At 34.7% G+C, this 14,481-nt stretch overlaps 1 protein-coding gene across 2 annotated transcripts in view; it reads left to right on the top strand.

Annotated features, from left to right (window-relative positions):
• The window catches only part of LOC145668440 (thrombospondin type-1 domain-containing protein 7B-like), a 1,268,628-nt gene that overhangs the window by 935,191 nt on the left and 318,956 nt on the right, over positions 1 to 14,481 (top strand). For both annotated transcript variants that reach the window (XM_081736305.1, XM_081736304.1), the window contains exons 18-20: positions 836 to 971; positions 4,782 to 4,957; positions 10,333 to 10,486. In XM_081736305.1, coding sequence (XP_081592431.1) covers positions 836 to 971; positions 4,782 to 4,957; positions 10,333 to 10,486 — 466 coding nt within the window. The remainder of the gene's footprint in view (positions 1 to 835; positions 972 to 4,781; positions 4,958 to 10,332; positions 10,487 to 14,481) is intronic.

The following is a 14,481-nucleotide window of genomic DNA, read 5'->3' on the forward strand; positions in this document are numbered from 1 at the left end:
TACTTTACAAGTCTTAAGACTGTTAAATGTTCGTTCATAACCTTGCTATAATACAATTTTTCTTTTTTTCTTTCAACATTCTTTGACATGAGGCAAGCATTGTATGACACTACCAGTCAAGGTTCCAATACTAAAGTAAATTACAAAGCAAGGTTGATTCATTTTTTTCTTTATTCAAAGATCAAAGGGAATGCAAAAGACCATAAGACTGGTTCAATTACCATAAACTAGGCGAGAAAACAATCATTGGAATGGAATGTCTATCATTTTTAAATAACATATGCCAAATAGGTTAGGATAGCAAGACCCTTTATTAAATTTTTGACTCACCCTTAACTTTTGAGCAAATGGCTAACGTGACCCTCACTAGCACATAAATAGTTAACAAACACTTCCAAAATTCCCAAACGTACTTGCGAACAATTTCAACATTCAATGGTATTAATACTAAATATAACTTTCTCATTCATTTGTGTTAAATTTCTTCAATGGCCAAAACAGAATTTCGCAAGGTTACTACGCCAATTCATAAAGGTTATTCCATTTTGAGCGAAAAGAATTTTTAACTATCGAAACATTGCGTGTCACAGTTAAACTCTATACATAGTTTTGCTTAACTGCCTTGGGCGCATGGTTCGATGGCTGCACGGAGTAAGATTTTAAGTCATCACACCACCATTGCCACCTGTCAGAGTTTCAGTAACTGACGTAATAGTTAAAACAGACTCTGTGTCAACATTTTAGGAACTTTAAGGGAGACTTTAGGGACTTTAGGAGAACCCTGTAGTTTATGCCGTATGTCCACTTGCACATTTTCATTTTTTCCATTTCCCAGCTTATGTTCTGGAACTGGATTGGAGGAGGAGCCGTGTATGATTCCATGTCCCAGTGACTGCCTTCTAAGCGAGTGGACCACGTGGAGTGAATGCAGTGCCACCTGTGGACCTGGAATTCAAAACAGAACGAGAGAAGTAAGTAATTATAAGATGTTCAATTTGTCAGCTTTATCGTTTCATTTAGCACTATTTACCAGCTGTTAAAATTATCAAGCTACCTTATTGATCATTTCAATAAATGGCTGCCATCTGTCCTTATTTCCTTCGATATTGAGCGCGCATTTGGCATAGTCTGGCACCAAGGACTTCTCTTCAAATTACTCTGCATTCTACCATTATCGTACGTTCTAATTATAGCCAAATTTCTTCATAATCACTCCGCCTTCATACAAATAAAGCAGGCACAATCTTATCACTTTATCCTACTGACCGGAGTTCCTCAAGGTTCTGTTTTGCCACCATAACTATATACGCCAATATCAGAAGCGCCAATTTATGAGCTTCATTTTGCTGGTAATGCAGCATGTTTCACTTTCTTCTTCAGTGGATCGAATAAATGCAACCAGCAATTGATAAACTCGTCAGTTGCTGACTCAAATGGAAACAAATTAAGTTAATCTAAAACACAAATTACGTTATTTGGACTTAAACGAAATAAGTACTGCTTAACACGAAATCCAGAAAGTTTACATCTTACATAGTTAAGTTCTCCTCTACCATTATAAAAGAGCGAGAAGTACCTTGGTGTTATTTTCGAACGCCCAGCTCTCTAATTTACAAGCAAATATTCGTCGTCGGATCAACTTGTTACGGAGTTTTAAAAAAACTAACTGGGATCTTAACACCAAACTCATTCTTTATACATATAAAGTTTTTGTTCGTCCTGCCCTTACGCATGAACGTGTCGCCTGGTTATCGACTCCACAGAAGTTTTATGATAAATTACAAGTTCTGGAACGCCATATCTTACACATTGCTTATTCCTTACCACCACGGACACCAACACAAGAGATCTACCATCGCATATCTATACCATCACTCTTACCACATTTGTAGCGTCTTCCCTCTCGTTACATTCAACGCAGTATTGCAGACGTGTATCCGATTCTCCATAAACTCTTACAACTCCTGTTTGACCAGACTCCAGCTCTACCACGTTACGCATATTCACCGTTAGATCACCATCTTGCTATCCATGAACATGATCAGGCCACCACTCACTATAATCCCCGTTCTCGTATATTATCACCATCCATACATCCATTGCACATAATTTCATCAATGAACCCACTCAGAGCAGAAGATTAACACCCTTGTTACAACTAACATCATATATCCTTGTGTTCTGTTACCTGCACTTAATTTCTTCATATAAATTACACGCCATGTTCAGGACACCTTCTTCTGTATGCCTAACCAGATAAATATATGAATAAATAAATAAATCCTGATACACATCCCCCAATGAAACTATCAATCAATGAATGTTCATGGCCCCAGAGAAAGCGTTACCTTCTACGGCCCGCCCTTTTTTGGATGGGAATGAAATTACACATTTAGAAAAGAGGAAATTAAATAATAATAATAATAATAATAATAATAATAATAATAATAATAATAATAATAATAATAGAGTACGCAGTATTAACTCGATTTGCCTCTAGCGTCTAAGACCGCGCTTTCTTCAAAGCGCTCTTGCTATGTTATTGAAGAAGAGAGATTTTTGGAATTCTAATTGCTTTAAAACACTTGCACAAGCATAGGCTAGTCTAGTATATGTAAATCGGCTTATTCTCCTGAAGTGAAAGCATTTTTAGTCATATGGCTAAGTTTTCCAGATTAGTTTCACGCGGGCATTCCATCTAAGCATTAAAATTTCATAATAAACTACAGCACATTATTTAATTGGTTGGTTATTAACTAATGACAATCTTCCCAACATTTAGAAATATAATTCATTGGTTTAGATAATAGTGTTTTAACAGGATGACCTTGTAGGAGGCTAACTAAGTATTTTGTCAAGAAGTGAAATATATTTGTAGGGCTCTATGCAAAAGTTCTTTTTTAGCGTTGTATTAAGAGTTTGACTAACGCATGATACTAACTTCGTATTTAGAAACATATTTTAAAAATAATGTCATGATTTATATCGAAAAAGCGACGACTTTTCCGCAGGGTTGTCCAAACACATTAGGAGAAATTAAGGTCCGTGAGGGTAATTATCTCCTCTCTAGATTTCTTTTAATCCCTTGCACAAAAGTCGTAGCTGGGCTTTTTCGATATAAATAGTTGCCAACTACGCTAAGGTTTAATACGAAATTAGCATCACGCGTTAGTCAAACTTTTAATATGACGCTAAAAATGACTCTGCCCGTGAAGTCTAACAGTCAGAAAATATAGATTTTCGTCCAATATATCTTCAGTAAATCATCTTTGATGACCGAAACAGGATCAACTACCTTTGGAAATCATTCGTCACTCAAATATACGCAATCGGAGTTTTGCGAAGAAGAGCAGCAAGTAATGCTGAGTGGAATGCAATGCTCCGTCATTTGTTTCTCAACCGCGTGTAGGAACTGTAAAAAGTTAGGCCAAATGTATGATAATATTGGTCTTTACAAGTAGCCAGCTACCACTTCCCCTGCTATTGCCACTTAGGCCGACCGCACAAATGACCAGAAGTAGAAGAGTAAAGCCGAAATAGAGCGATTAGAAGAGGATACAAAGAGAAAAGTCGGTGTAAATTTACCGTGTGGCTCAAATCGTATCGTTGGAGAGGTCTTCGTCTTGCACATGCTAGATTGAGTATATAGCACGAGGATTTCTTGCGTACCTTAGAGTGTTGTAACCGACGCAGATGTCCTGTTCTCTGGTCAATGTGTGGCCACTCTTATTATGCACTTATTGAAAGCAAAAAGAGTCTACATGTCTCTTTGATCTTGTATTATCTTTATACATTTTCTCAGGTTTTAGAGCATTCCATTAAGCTTTTCTGCCTTAGCATGTAGACCCAGTAAGGAGAACGAGACAAACTCTTTTGGAATAGTACCTTTTAATAAACGGCATACCCTTCCCTTCATCATTTTTGGTTTTATTTATTATTTTACTGGACTATATAACCCTATCTATATGTTAAATTGCTAGATTTATGTTTGTCTCCAAAGAAAAGTTTATATGTTTGTCTCCAATCCTTTTGACAATAAGATCTCAGAAAACACAAGTGCTAGAAACGTGCCGTTTTCGCTGGTTGATTCCAAATTTTGTGTAGATTCTTCAGTTTTAATTGAATTTTTAAAAAACGTGGCTGTTATTTCCTTATTACACTTTCAGGGGTACGCTGAAAGTGTTGATTTTTTTTTAAAAAAACATAATATCATTTGAGTTATACATTCCAACGTAACATGGTTGTATACAGGGGTTGCATATCTGTTAGGCGTTTGTTTATTAGTCAAATGATAATGAGAAACGAAGGATAACCACTTCTCCAGGCTAAGATGAATCTTTATTGTTTGAAGTGTTTTGCCCAATGAATACCATATATCACTGACATTATAATTAATTGTGTATGTAATGTATTTGGTTATTATATACTGCATGCAAGAAGAAAGTAAATACTGATCCTATATGAATTCGAAACTCTAACTCGGAAGTAGACTCAATCTTGCAAACGGTGCGAGATATTGAAAAAATAGTGGAAAAAATCTCCCCTTTATGGTACCCCTTGCTGATTTTTATCAAGACGTCTTTCACTTGTGTCTATAAAGGGACATGTACAGATGTGAGGAATGACAAGAAGATTCATGCTTATATGTGACTGATGCGCTATCTAGAGAGCACAGGTTCAGCTAGTACATATTATTTTGTTATATACTGTATACTTATTGTATGAGAAAAATCTATTTGTAAAATGCAGTTGTAACTATAAGATGTGTTTTGTGTTTCTAGATGATTCGACCTGCTTTAAATGGCGGCCGCCCTTGTTTTGCTCAAGTGGAGTACAAAGTTTGTGATACACCTTGCAATCAGTTCGAATGGGTAACGTCCGGATGGATGGATTGTCAATTGATTCACGTCGACGAACAAAAGGGTTGCGGAACAGGGGACCAGTATCGTCATGTCAGGTACTAAATGACATGATAATTAAAATATTGTATTCTTATTAACAGTAATTATTTACGAATTGTATGTAAAACAATATCAAAGTGATGTTACCGTGAAATTGTGAAACCTTAATAGAATCAACATCAACATTCTATGTGAATTGAGTAAATACTAGCATATAACATAAATGATTTGTTTCTTTGCTTCTTTCTAGTATCAAATTGATTACCAGACCAGGAAAAAATGTTTTCCTGAGCGCCACAACGTATTATCGCAAAAATAGGTTAAGAACTTCTACTTTTCTACTTTAATGAAAAACTTTTTTAAAAAAATTGTTGTATGTATGTGAGTTGTTCAATTACTAGGGTTTACTAGAGACCCACCCAACAATTGTTGCTAATTAAGCCATTTATGGCTAAATCTAGCCATTATCACATAGTATTTAGCCAGTAAAAATGTAGTTTAGATATCAGCTATAAATTTCGCCAACTTTGCATTCGAAATTGCAAATTTTTAGCCATTTGTGGTTATCGGCAATTGAGATGTTTCAAATCAAAAGTCCTCTAAAACTATAAATAGCAACGGATTGAATTATGATCTGCTGGTTTTGCTAATTTCTCTGCTTGTAAAGTACTGACATTATTACACAAGAACCCACTTACACTACGCATCTTATTTGTTATTCTCACTCACTAGAATTATCGCAAGCAAATTGAAATTATTGAAGTTTATCGTTCTCATAGCTAATTTCAACGTATAAAAAATTTGCGAACAAAAATTTTGAGCGAAGACTGTGTATTTTCAACGTTGTCCTCGATCAATAGTTCCACCGACTTGTATCCAATATTACTGCAGAGATCGGGTTATAAGCAAAACGAACTGTAAATACATTAAGCGTGAGCTAAGAGTGAAAGTATTTTATTTGGGATACTACAGTATGTTTTAAATGTGTAGTAAAACTACACGTATAAAATATTTTGTCTAGTATATTGTTAAAACATCTTGGCCATAAATTTAGCTGTAATTTTAGATGCCAGTTTAGTCAGATTTTGAGCATCATTTAGCTATTTTGTGAAGAAGAGAAACCTATTGACAATAGTGCACCCATCAGATTATTTAAATGTCACAGCGTAAGTCTTCTGCGCACCACAAAAATGTAAAATTCAAATATACATGAGAGTTATTCTTGTTTTACAAAGTTCTGGGATAGTAGTAAAATTCAACTCATATGGTAGTTAATGTATTCGTAACGCGCTTTTTTTTTTTTTTAGCAGCAGGGATGTATTCAGGGAAGTGAATCCTGGTAATCTGGATCTCTCCCAAATCCCAACTACCTATTCTGTAAATTTACTCTAATTTTAGGAGTGATTTTTACAAATGTTAATATAATTTATCCTTATATTGAAATCTGGTTCTCTTAATACCATTTGAACTCCTCCCGAAATAAATTCCTCCGTACGTGCGTGGAATCTACTCACTGTAAGTAATGCTATTGTAGTCTTTACAACACTGTAAGAGCCACAAAGGAAGTCACCACTTATTTTATTCATGAAAAATATGTAATTTATTTTTACATAGCACGACTCATCAAAACGTGGAAATATGATCTCTTTACATAATTAAAAATATACAATTTTTCCTTTTCCTTGCGTAAAAATGATATAAAAGTAATAAATAATGTTGTATTATTGACAAGAGTATTTCATTTAAGTTGGAGTTTTGATACATTTACGACTAATAAAAGTTGGTATATAACTTGGTCATGTCTATGTAGTACTTAACCTAACCACATTTGTGTGTTTTAATCAAGATCAAACCTACTAATCGACTAACCGAGAAAAAAGAGTCAATTACTACCTTACGTTATCCAACGTCAATACTTTGACTCATTAATGTCAAATATCACTTACAGAAACTGTCATTCGTGCTATTTTTTTAAAATAGACTGATGAAAACTGCCTATAACTTTTTAATAGTTAATCGACTGTAGTAAATGACTGTTAGTGGGAATCTCAGGGTGGTATTATTCTTGTGCAGTATTAAAATCTCTTAGCGAACATAATTGTGATACAGCTCGACATCGTATGAACATATTCTAAATCAAATTTATGTTTTATTGTACCTGATCTGGGTGTAGAATGACCACTTCTCGAGTACCTGTAGAGTACCCCGTTGTTACTCAAGTAGCAATTTCTGATAGTTCCTTGGGTGCATTGTACGTGCCACAAGATCCATTCGCACTTCGCAACCGTCTCTGCACTAGTGCACTTATCTCAGTGAATGCTACAATTCGTTGTAGAGTTAATTCCCGTAGAATGTAGGAAATATCCATAACCTAGGAGACTTTGCTAGCAAAATTTAGCAAAGAAGAGAAAAGGGAATGGCGCCTTGAAAAGCAGACATTTCATTCACCGACCTATTACGCAGAAACGTACGAACCGACTTTTCCGTAAATTACCTAATTCAATTGCCAATGTTTAGTTGAAGGAACGACACTTTTTTTTTTCGAAGAAGTTTACAATTTCGCTAATTTCCGTTAATATTAGGTTAAGTTAGATTAGGGTTAACTACTTGCATCATTGTATTTATATTCTCTCATATGTACTTTCGGTAAGTGCATATTTTGCATTTCGGTAAGTACATATTATCCAGTACTTTACATTTCTCATTTCTACAAAATGTATTGTCTATTCTATTCTTAAATGATATACAAATCAATTATGTTACCCTTACGTCAACTCATTTTTCCTGTAAAACTATTTTTTTTTTAACCTATTTTTGGTCCCTTTCATCTAAACAAGAACCAATTTTAGAAGTAATTTCACAAATTTTGGTATAATAATTATATACTCATATTTGAATTTGCCTTACCCCGAAAATCTTTAAACCCACCGAAATAATTGTTGTATACGTCCCTGCTAATACGTAACATTTATTAGAAAAGCACAAATTACGTTTGGCTTAACATAGATAATAATTAATAATTGAATCAAAATATCCCAACAACATACAAAATTTGATTTATAAACTATGCTTATAAACCATACACCCCATAAAAATGACGGATTTAATGTTTCTAATAGAATTATCTTTTGAAGAAGAATGACAAATATTTTTACTTCATTACAACTCGGAAATGTTCTAATTTAAGAATTGGAAGGTAGTTTTAACGAACATAATTTTTGATTGGATTGGTAACACTGTTCTTACAAGTATATTTCTTTTCAAGACGGTGAGTTGACCTAATCCGGGACAAATATTTGACAATAGGCCATATTATGTTATCGGTATTGATACTTTTGTGATTTATATTTTCTTTACAACATAACTGCATGAAACTCGTACTTATATATATATAATTCACAAGATTACAGCACAAAAATTCCTTTCATTATGACATATTCCACTCAGAAAGAAGTTCAGGGTGGTGCTCATTGGAATAGAAAATATCTTGCTTCTGCTAGAAGTACCAAATCAAATTGATTTTTCCTTTAGAAAGGATTGTTTTTAAAGGGTTTTCAGTGCAATAAAGGAAAGTAACTCCATGAATATACATATACGGAAAAGGGAGGAACAATCACTTACTTCTTACTTACTTCTTTCTAACACGAAGTGATGTAAATGATTTATGTGGAAGAAATCTCACGTTTCTTTGAAAAGAAAAACCTTTTCTATATACTTTGTACGGTAAGGGACACTGGGACACTACTGCATACTGTACAGCATACTGTACAACCAGATATGCTTGTAGATTCTTTGAGTAGTATTCATGAGCTAATCACTGTTCTCGTTTCTCATTTAATGCTTACTTTCATTATTTCAAAGTTAGATTTTGGTACTTATTTTTTAAAATTAAAATTTCAATTTTTTCTGCCTAGTTTTCATGCTTTAGTGCTACAACATCCGGGCTGTAATAATGGACAAGATTTTAGCTTCTATGTTTAAATTAAAAGTGTTTATTTAGTTGCCTACTTTCCATATTTTTAGTATCTAAACATATGTTTTTTAATAATGAACCGGATTTTACTTCCAGAGTTTAGACTATTTGCCTGCCTTTCTTTTCCTGCTTTTAATACCTATATATCCGGTTTCTAGTGACGAACAAGATTTCAGTACATACAGTATGTTTAAATTGAAAGCATATATTTCTCTACTTACTTTACATAGTTTTAGAACGAAAATAACTGTTTTTTATTAACGAACAAAGATGTACACAAATTCGGTTGTATAGGTTTCAGATATTTATTTATTAACCAACTTTATTATATAAAATTTAAATATACATCGATCCGGACTAAGTCATATATGAAATACAATATATATTATCTGAAATCATTTTTCAGTTAATTTAACAATTTGTTTTGAAATTTACAATGAAAACATGTTCGTTGTTTTAGACAGAATACGTATTAATCACGTAATAACCAACACGTAATACGTACGAGCAGTGGTAAAAGTGAGGGGGAACGCGGGGACGTCATCCCCCTACTTCCAGAAAATATCTGTGGCGTCCCCCACTTTCTAAAAGAATTACAATGGGGGGAAATAGGCACGGGGGACGGCGTGACGTCAAGCGTCCCCCTACCTTTTCAGATCCACTTTTAACCCTGGTATTTACGAGGGTATTTCCAAAAGTGTCCAGCCTCACACTGTAATATCACTGCTACACTGGTAATAAGTTGATTATGGCACATAGTGCCTCCCATGGAAGAAATCATGTATCAGTTTCAACTATCCACCTGCCTTACATTCTTGGAGGCAATCAGTTTAATCAGTTGCTGTCATTTGCGCGCGAAGGTGGGGGCACAGTGGGGTACGGTCCCTCCATGCTCGCGAAAATGTATACTTAATATAGCAAACCACGTACACTAAATACCAGATATACCAGATGTAATATAGCAACCATGAAGATGCCCTCCTAGAAAATTTTCTTCGGGCGCCCCTGGTTGCTGTACCTTGAGCACGCTTACTGGATAACAATGCTTCAGCCCACAGGATTGTTATTAGCAAGGCTCCAGTGCTACTAAATCTTTGCCGTAGGGCGTATGCTGATCCTTCTCGAAGCCACAATCTTTCATTGCAGTCTTAACAACAACAGCAGTGTGTGTACGGGAGCATTGAAACTATACATTACTGTGACGACAACGTGTGTCATAAACAACTTTTGCTAGTGACACTACAGTTTCAGGCTGGAAACTTTAGGAAATACCCTCGTATATACAGCTCAAATGGAAGACCCCCACATACTATTTATAATCGATTCAAAATTAGATAGGCAATACCTTATGTATTGTACTGTGTCTACATAAAATAGTCATTGCTTTTGAGGCTGCATCTATTTAATTTAGAGATCAAAATTTTGTCTAATTTAGTACTTCTCTTTATTGCTTGGTAGGTGTATGAAGTTTCTACCTCACCAGTTACCCTTTGAAGTGGAAGATAAATATTGCGACCCAGTGACCCAACCTGCAGATATCAATGCGTGCCACGTTGCTTGCCCCGGAGAGTGTGTTGTTAGTCCATGGTCTGATTGGTCAGAGTGCAATGAGGTAAAACGTTATATCGTAGTCTATTTAAATATTAATCCTTTACATTAAATGATGTACTCCTCGTATGTATTGCGTACACATTAAAGAATTGTTCGGCTGTTTTTCTACTCATCAAAGATCTAGTTGAAGCAGAACAAACGGACGCAATGATTCGGTAATAATTTTAAGAACAGAACATTTAGTAGAGGGTTCCCGTATTAATCACATTGAAACTTATAACCCTGATTGAAGTGTAACCAATTTCTGTAAAACTGCAATATTTTCTTCTAAGATTTTCTGAAAATTTATTATAGTTTTCTTTGTAATTTTTGCAACATACCGGTACTCTCTAATTTAATGTCTTTTATATATGTACCTAGGTATATAATATATAATGAGGTCGGGATGAAATACCGAAAATATGAAAATGCTTCGGCGGATAGAGGATAGGTCTTTTAGTTAAATCGGAGAGAAGAGGTATTTGTAAAAAGAAAGAATACCTAGACATAAGAAATACTAAAAGAGATGTAGGATAATACAAGTAATACAAATTTTCAAGAAGATCGGCGAAATTCAAAAGTGCAGTAATTATAGAGGGATTAAGTTGTTGTCTTATACAATGAATATTTGGGAAGCATCATTGAGAGAGGGCTTCAGGAGCGGACATCAATAGGAGAGGAACAATCCAGATTTGTGCTAAATCGAGGAGCAACGAACACGATTTGTGTAATTAGACAAATGTTGGGAAAAAACCAAGTAAACAAGAAAGGGTCCTAGAACTGAGAACGTTATTCATTTTTTCTTTAAAAAAGTACCTTTTCCAGGAAAATTCCCCAATTTATGGTTCTTGACATATGTCTGGCATATCATTCGAAATCTTGATTCCTTCTGAATGATTTCTTTTTTTTTTTTCGAATTCGCATTTTATAAATATATCTATCTATCTATCTATCTATCTATCTATCTATCTATCTATCTATATATATATATATATATATATATATATATATATATATATATATATGATACAATATAGACCTATATCTTAATATGTACTAAACGTGCTTAAATGAAATGCAGCAAATATACAGCCTAGAACACTTAGTAATATTCGAAATGTCTTTTATTCAGATACCTGAAACTAATGTTCAGTAAGCCCTATAAGCGCCCAAAATTTAAAAAAAAAAAAAAAACTTTTCTGCGTTTATGGATCGCGACATATGCGTATAGTGTTATTCCAAGCCCTAATTTATTATTAAGATAATGATGTACGGATGGGTCATGAATCGAAGGTACAAACAGCAGATTTTTATATAGAAAATTTATGGATTTCCTTAAGCCAAGGATTGAAGTTAAAAATCCTGAATTCGAAGAAGTGGATACCTACATCTATATGGGAGAGAAGATATTCATAGATGATAACATTAAAGATGAAATTAACATACCATAAAGATTCATATTGAAATCTAAAATACCAGTGTGTTTAAAGTGTAAAGTCCTCGTATTGTGCGCGATTGACATGTGCAACGAAGACATGAATGCTAACTATCTACAGACTACACAACGAAGCATGAAGAGACATGTTAGGAATCATTTACAAATATAGGAGAACAAACATATGAATCAGAAAGATGACAGCAGTGATTGACATTATCATGAAAAGAAATACATTGAAGTGGCGATCTGATAGATATATTGGAAGAATAAATGATGATCGATGGGCGAAAACTATTCTTGAGACCAAGAAACAAGAAATGATCTACTATCGGAAACGTCCTCTTGTAAGATAGTACGATGTGATAAAATTTTTAAAAAATAACAACAGAATAATGTTAAAGAGAATTGCCCAAGATTGATGGTTGTTGAGAAGAATTGGACAGACATTCATCCAGCACTACATTGACAATGATAGACTACGGTATATATGTGCAATTCACTAAAATTAACAAACAGTCTCAACACTCCTCCAGAATCCTTCAAACGGTAAGGATTCCGGAGACACAATACATTGATGTTATATCCGTGAGCAATATCTTTACTCTTTTATATATTGCTAAATGAAGATAGGTATCTTTTAATACATCAGATGTCAGGCACTTCAGTAAAGGAATCCTGGTGGATTTAAATGTTACGTTTGCTTAGCTAGTATAATATTTATTCAAATGAACTCATATTTAATTGAAGTAGCTGCCAACAAACGTTCTAAAATTTTGAAATAACATTTTAATATAATAGAAAGGTCAATAAATAAAAGTATCTCTGAATGTTGTTTTTCCATCAAATGTATTAATATTTTAAAGTTATTTTGTGAATGCGGATAATAATTCATCATCTCTTCCGTGTTGTCAGATTATGTAATTTTTAAAAAGACACCTAACGGTGAAGTATGCCAGTGTCTTGGATGCAGAAGCGGATGCAGGGGGAGTGATCGGGGCGATCGCCCCCTAGAAGAGGAAACTTGGTTATTTTATATATAAAGAAAACCCATGCCAGAGTTTGGAGCTCTTAAAAGTAGCTCTAAGTAGCAGTATTACGACCCATCGCTCCCCCCCCCCAGAAGCCCTTTCTGGATCCGCCCCTGCTTGGATGACTGAAATATTTTTCATCAGTAAAGCTAAGAGTGAATGAGAGACGACACGTACGACTCTCCATGCAATCTTCGGACACTTTTTTTCAGTTTACCAAAAGAAATTGAGTAGGCCTATAAAGACGAAAAACTTTCCCAAAAATAAACTCAGCTACACGCAAGCTGGGAAATCAACTGGAAGCTACTACAGTTCGAATCTCATGATCACAAACATCGCACTATTATATGATAATAGCACACCTCACATGATACGATCTCTTGAGGTGTTAATGTCACATATGACCTTGGATAAAGTCATTGTGGGAACAAATAAAATGGCGCTTGGACAACCTATACTCATGTCATCCTCGAGATTTTCCCATTCAATATGAACATCAGACTGGGATAGCAGCACGCAGCAGCAGTACATATATACAGCAGACACAGCAATAACCGCAGAAAATACCCCTCTTGAATACAGGCAGGAAGAAACAGTGCATGTCTACTTTGCTAATTATCCGTTGCACTCCACTTCTTGATAAGACACACTCAACCAAAATTTCTTCGCCACCTTAACCCAAACAAAGCTGTTGAACCGGATCAAATCCTAACATTTTTCCTCAAGAAGGTACTACGAAAGCTTGCGATAATACTATATAGACTATTCATTGCTATCATGCAAACATATCACTTCCATTCTCCTCAGAAACTGACTATCATCATCATGATCCCAGAACCGGAGATAAACAAAACTTCCTCCCCCCAAAATATTCTGCTGATAAGGTTACTTTCTCTCAGAAGCAAAGCCGTAGAATGAGTTTTATATCATCAACTTCTTGACATTGTGCAAGACAGAGAACTGCGACGGCTCATCAATTTGCATTTAGATTATCATTCACAATAGTTGCTCAGCTCACACGAATAGTTGAGATCGTTACACAAGCCGTCAACAACAGAGCTCAGTTATCGTATTTCTAGATATGGAGAAGTATTATAGACAGAGTTTATAGAGATCAGAGATCGTACGCTGATACGATTTTCAAATTCAATCAAATGGGATTCTTTTCCAACCACATCAAGGTAGTTACTTCATTTCTTCAAGAAATGACTTTTCTAGTACGCCAGAAATCTAACGTGAGATTGTGTTACACAGAGATTCTGCTTCTCACCATCATTCTACAGCGTATGTATGGCAAACCTTCCAACAAACATCAATACCATAATCGCAACTTTTACAGATGATACTTCGATTTTTGGCACACGTATAAAATTTTAATATAGCACATTATGGATACAACGTAAGTCAAACCGATTGGAATACTGCACGAAGAATTGAAGAAGAATATATATCAATCCAGAGTAGACAATCCTTATTCCATCCTCAAGAAGGTGTACCTCTACAAACTCAACTACATTTTAGTTATCATAAACTACGTCAAGCCAATAGTAC

Source organism: Thermobia domestica, chromosome 13 (genome assembly GCF_964235325.1).
Source record: "Thermobia domestica chromosome 13, izTheDome1.hap1.1, whole genome shotgun sequence".
NCBI lineage: Eukaryota > Metazoa > Arthropoda > Insecta > Zygentoma > Lepismatidae > Thermobia > Thermobia domestica.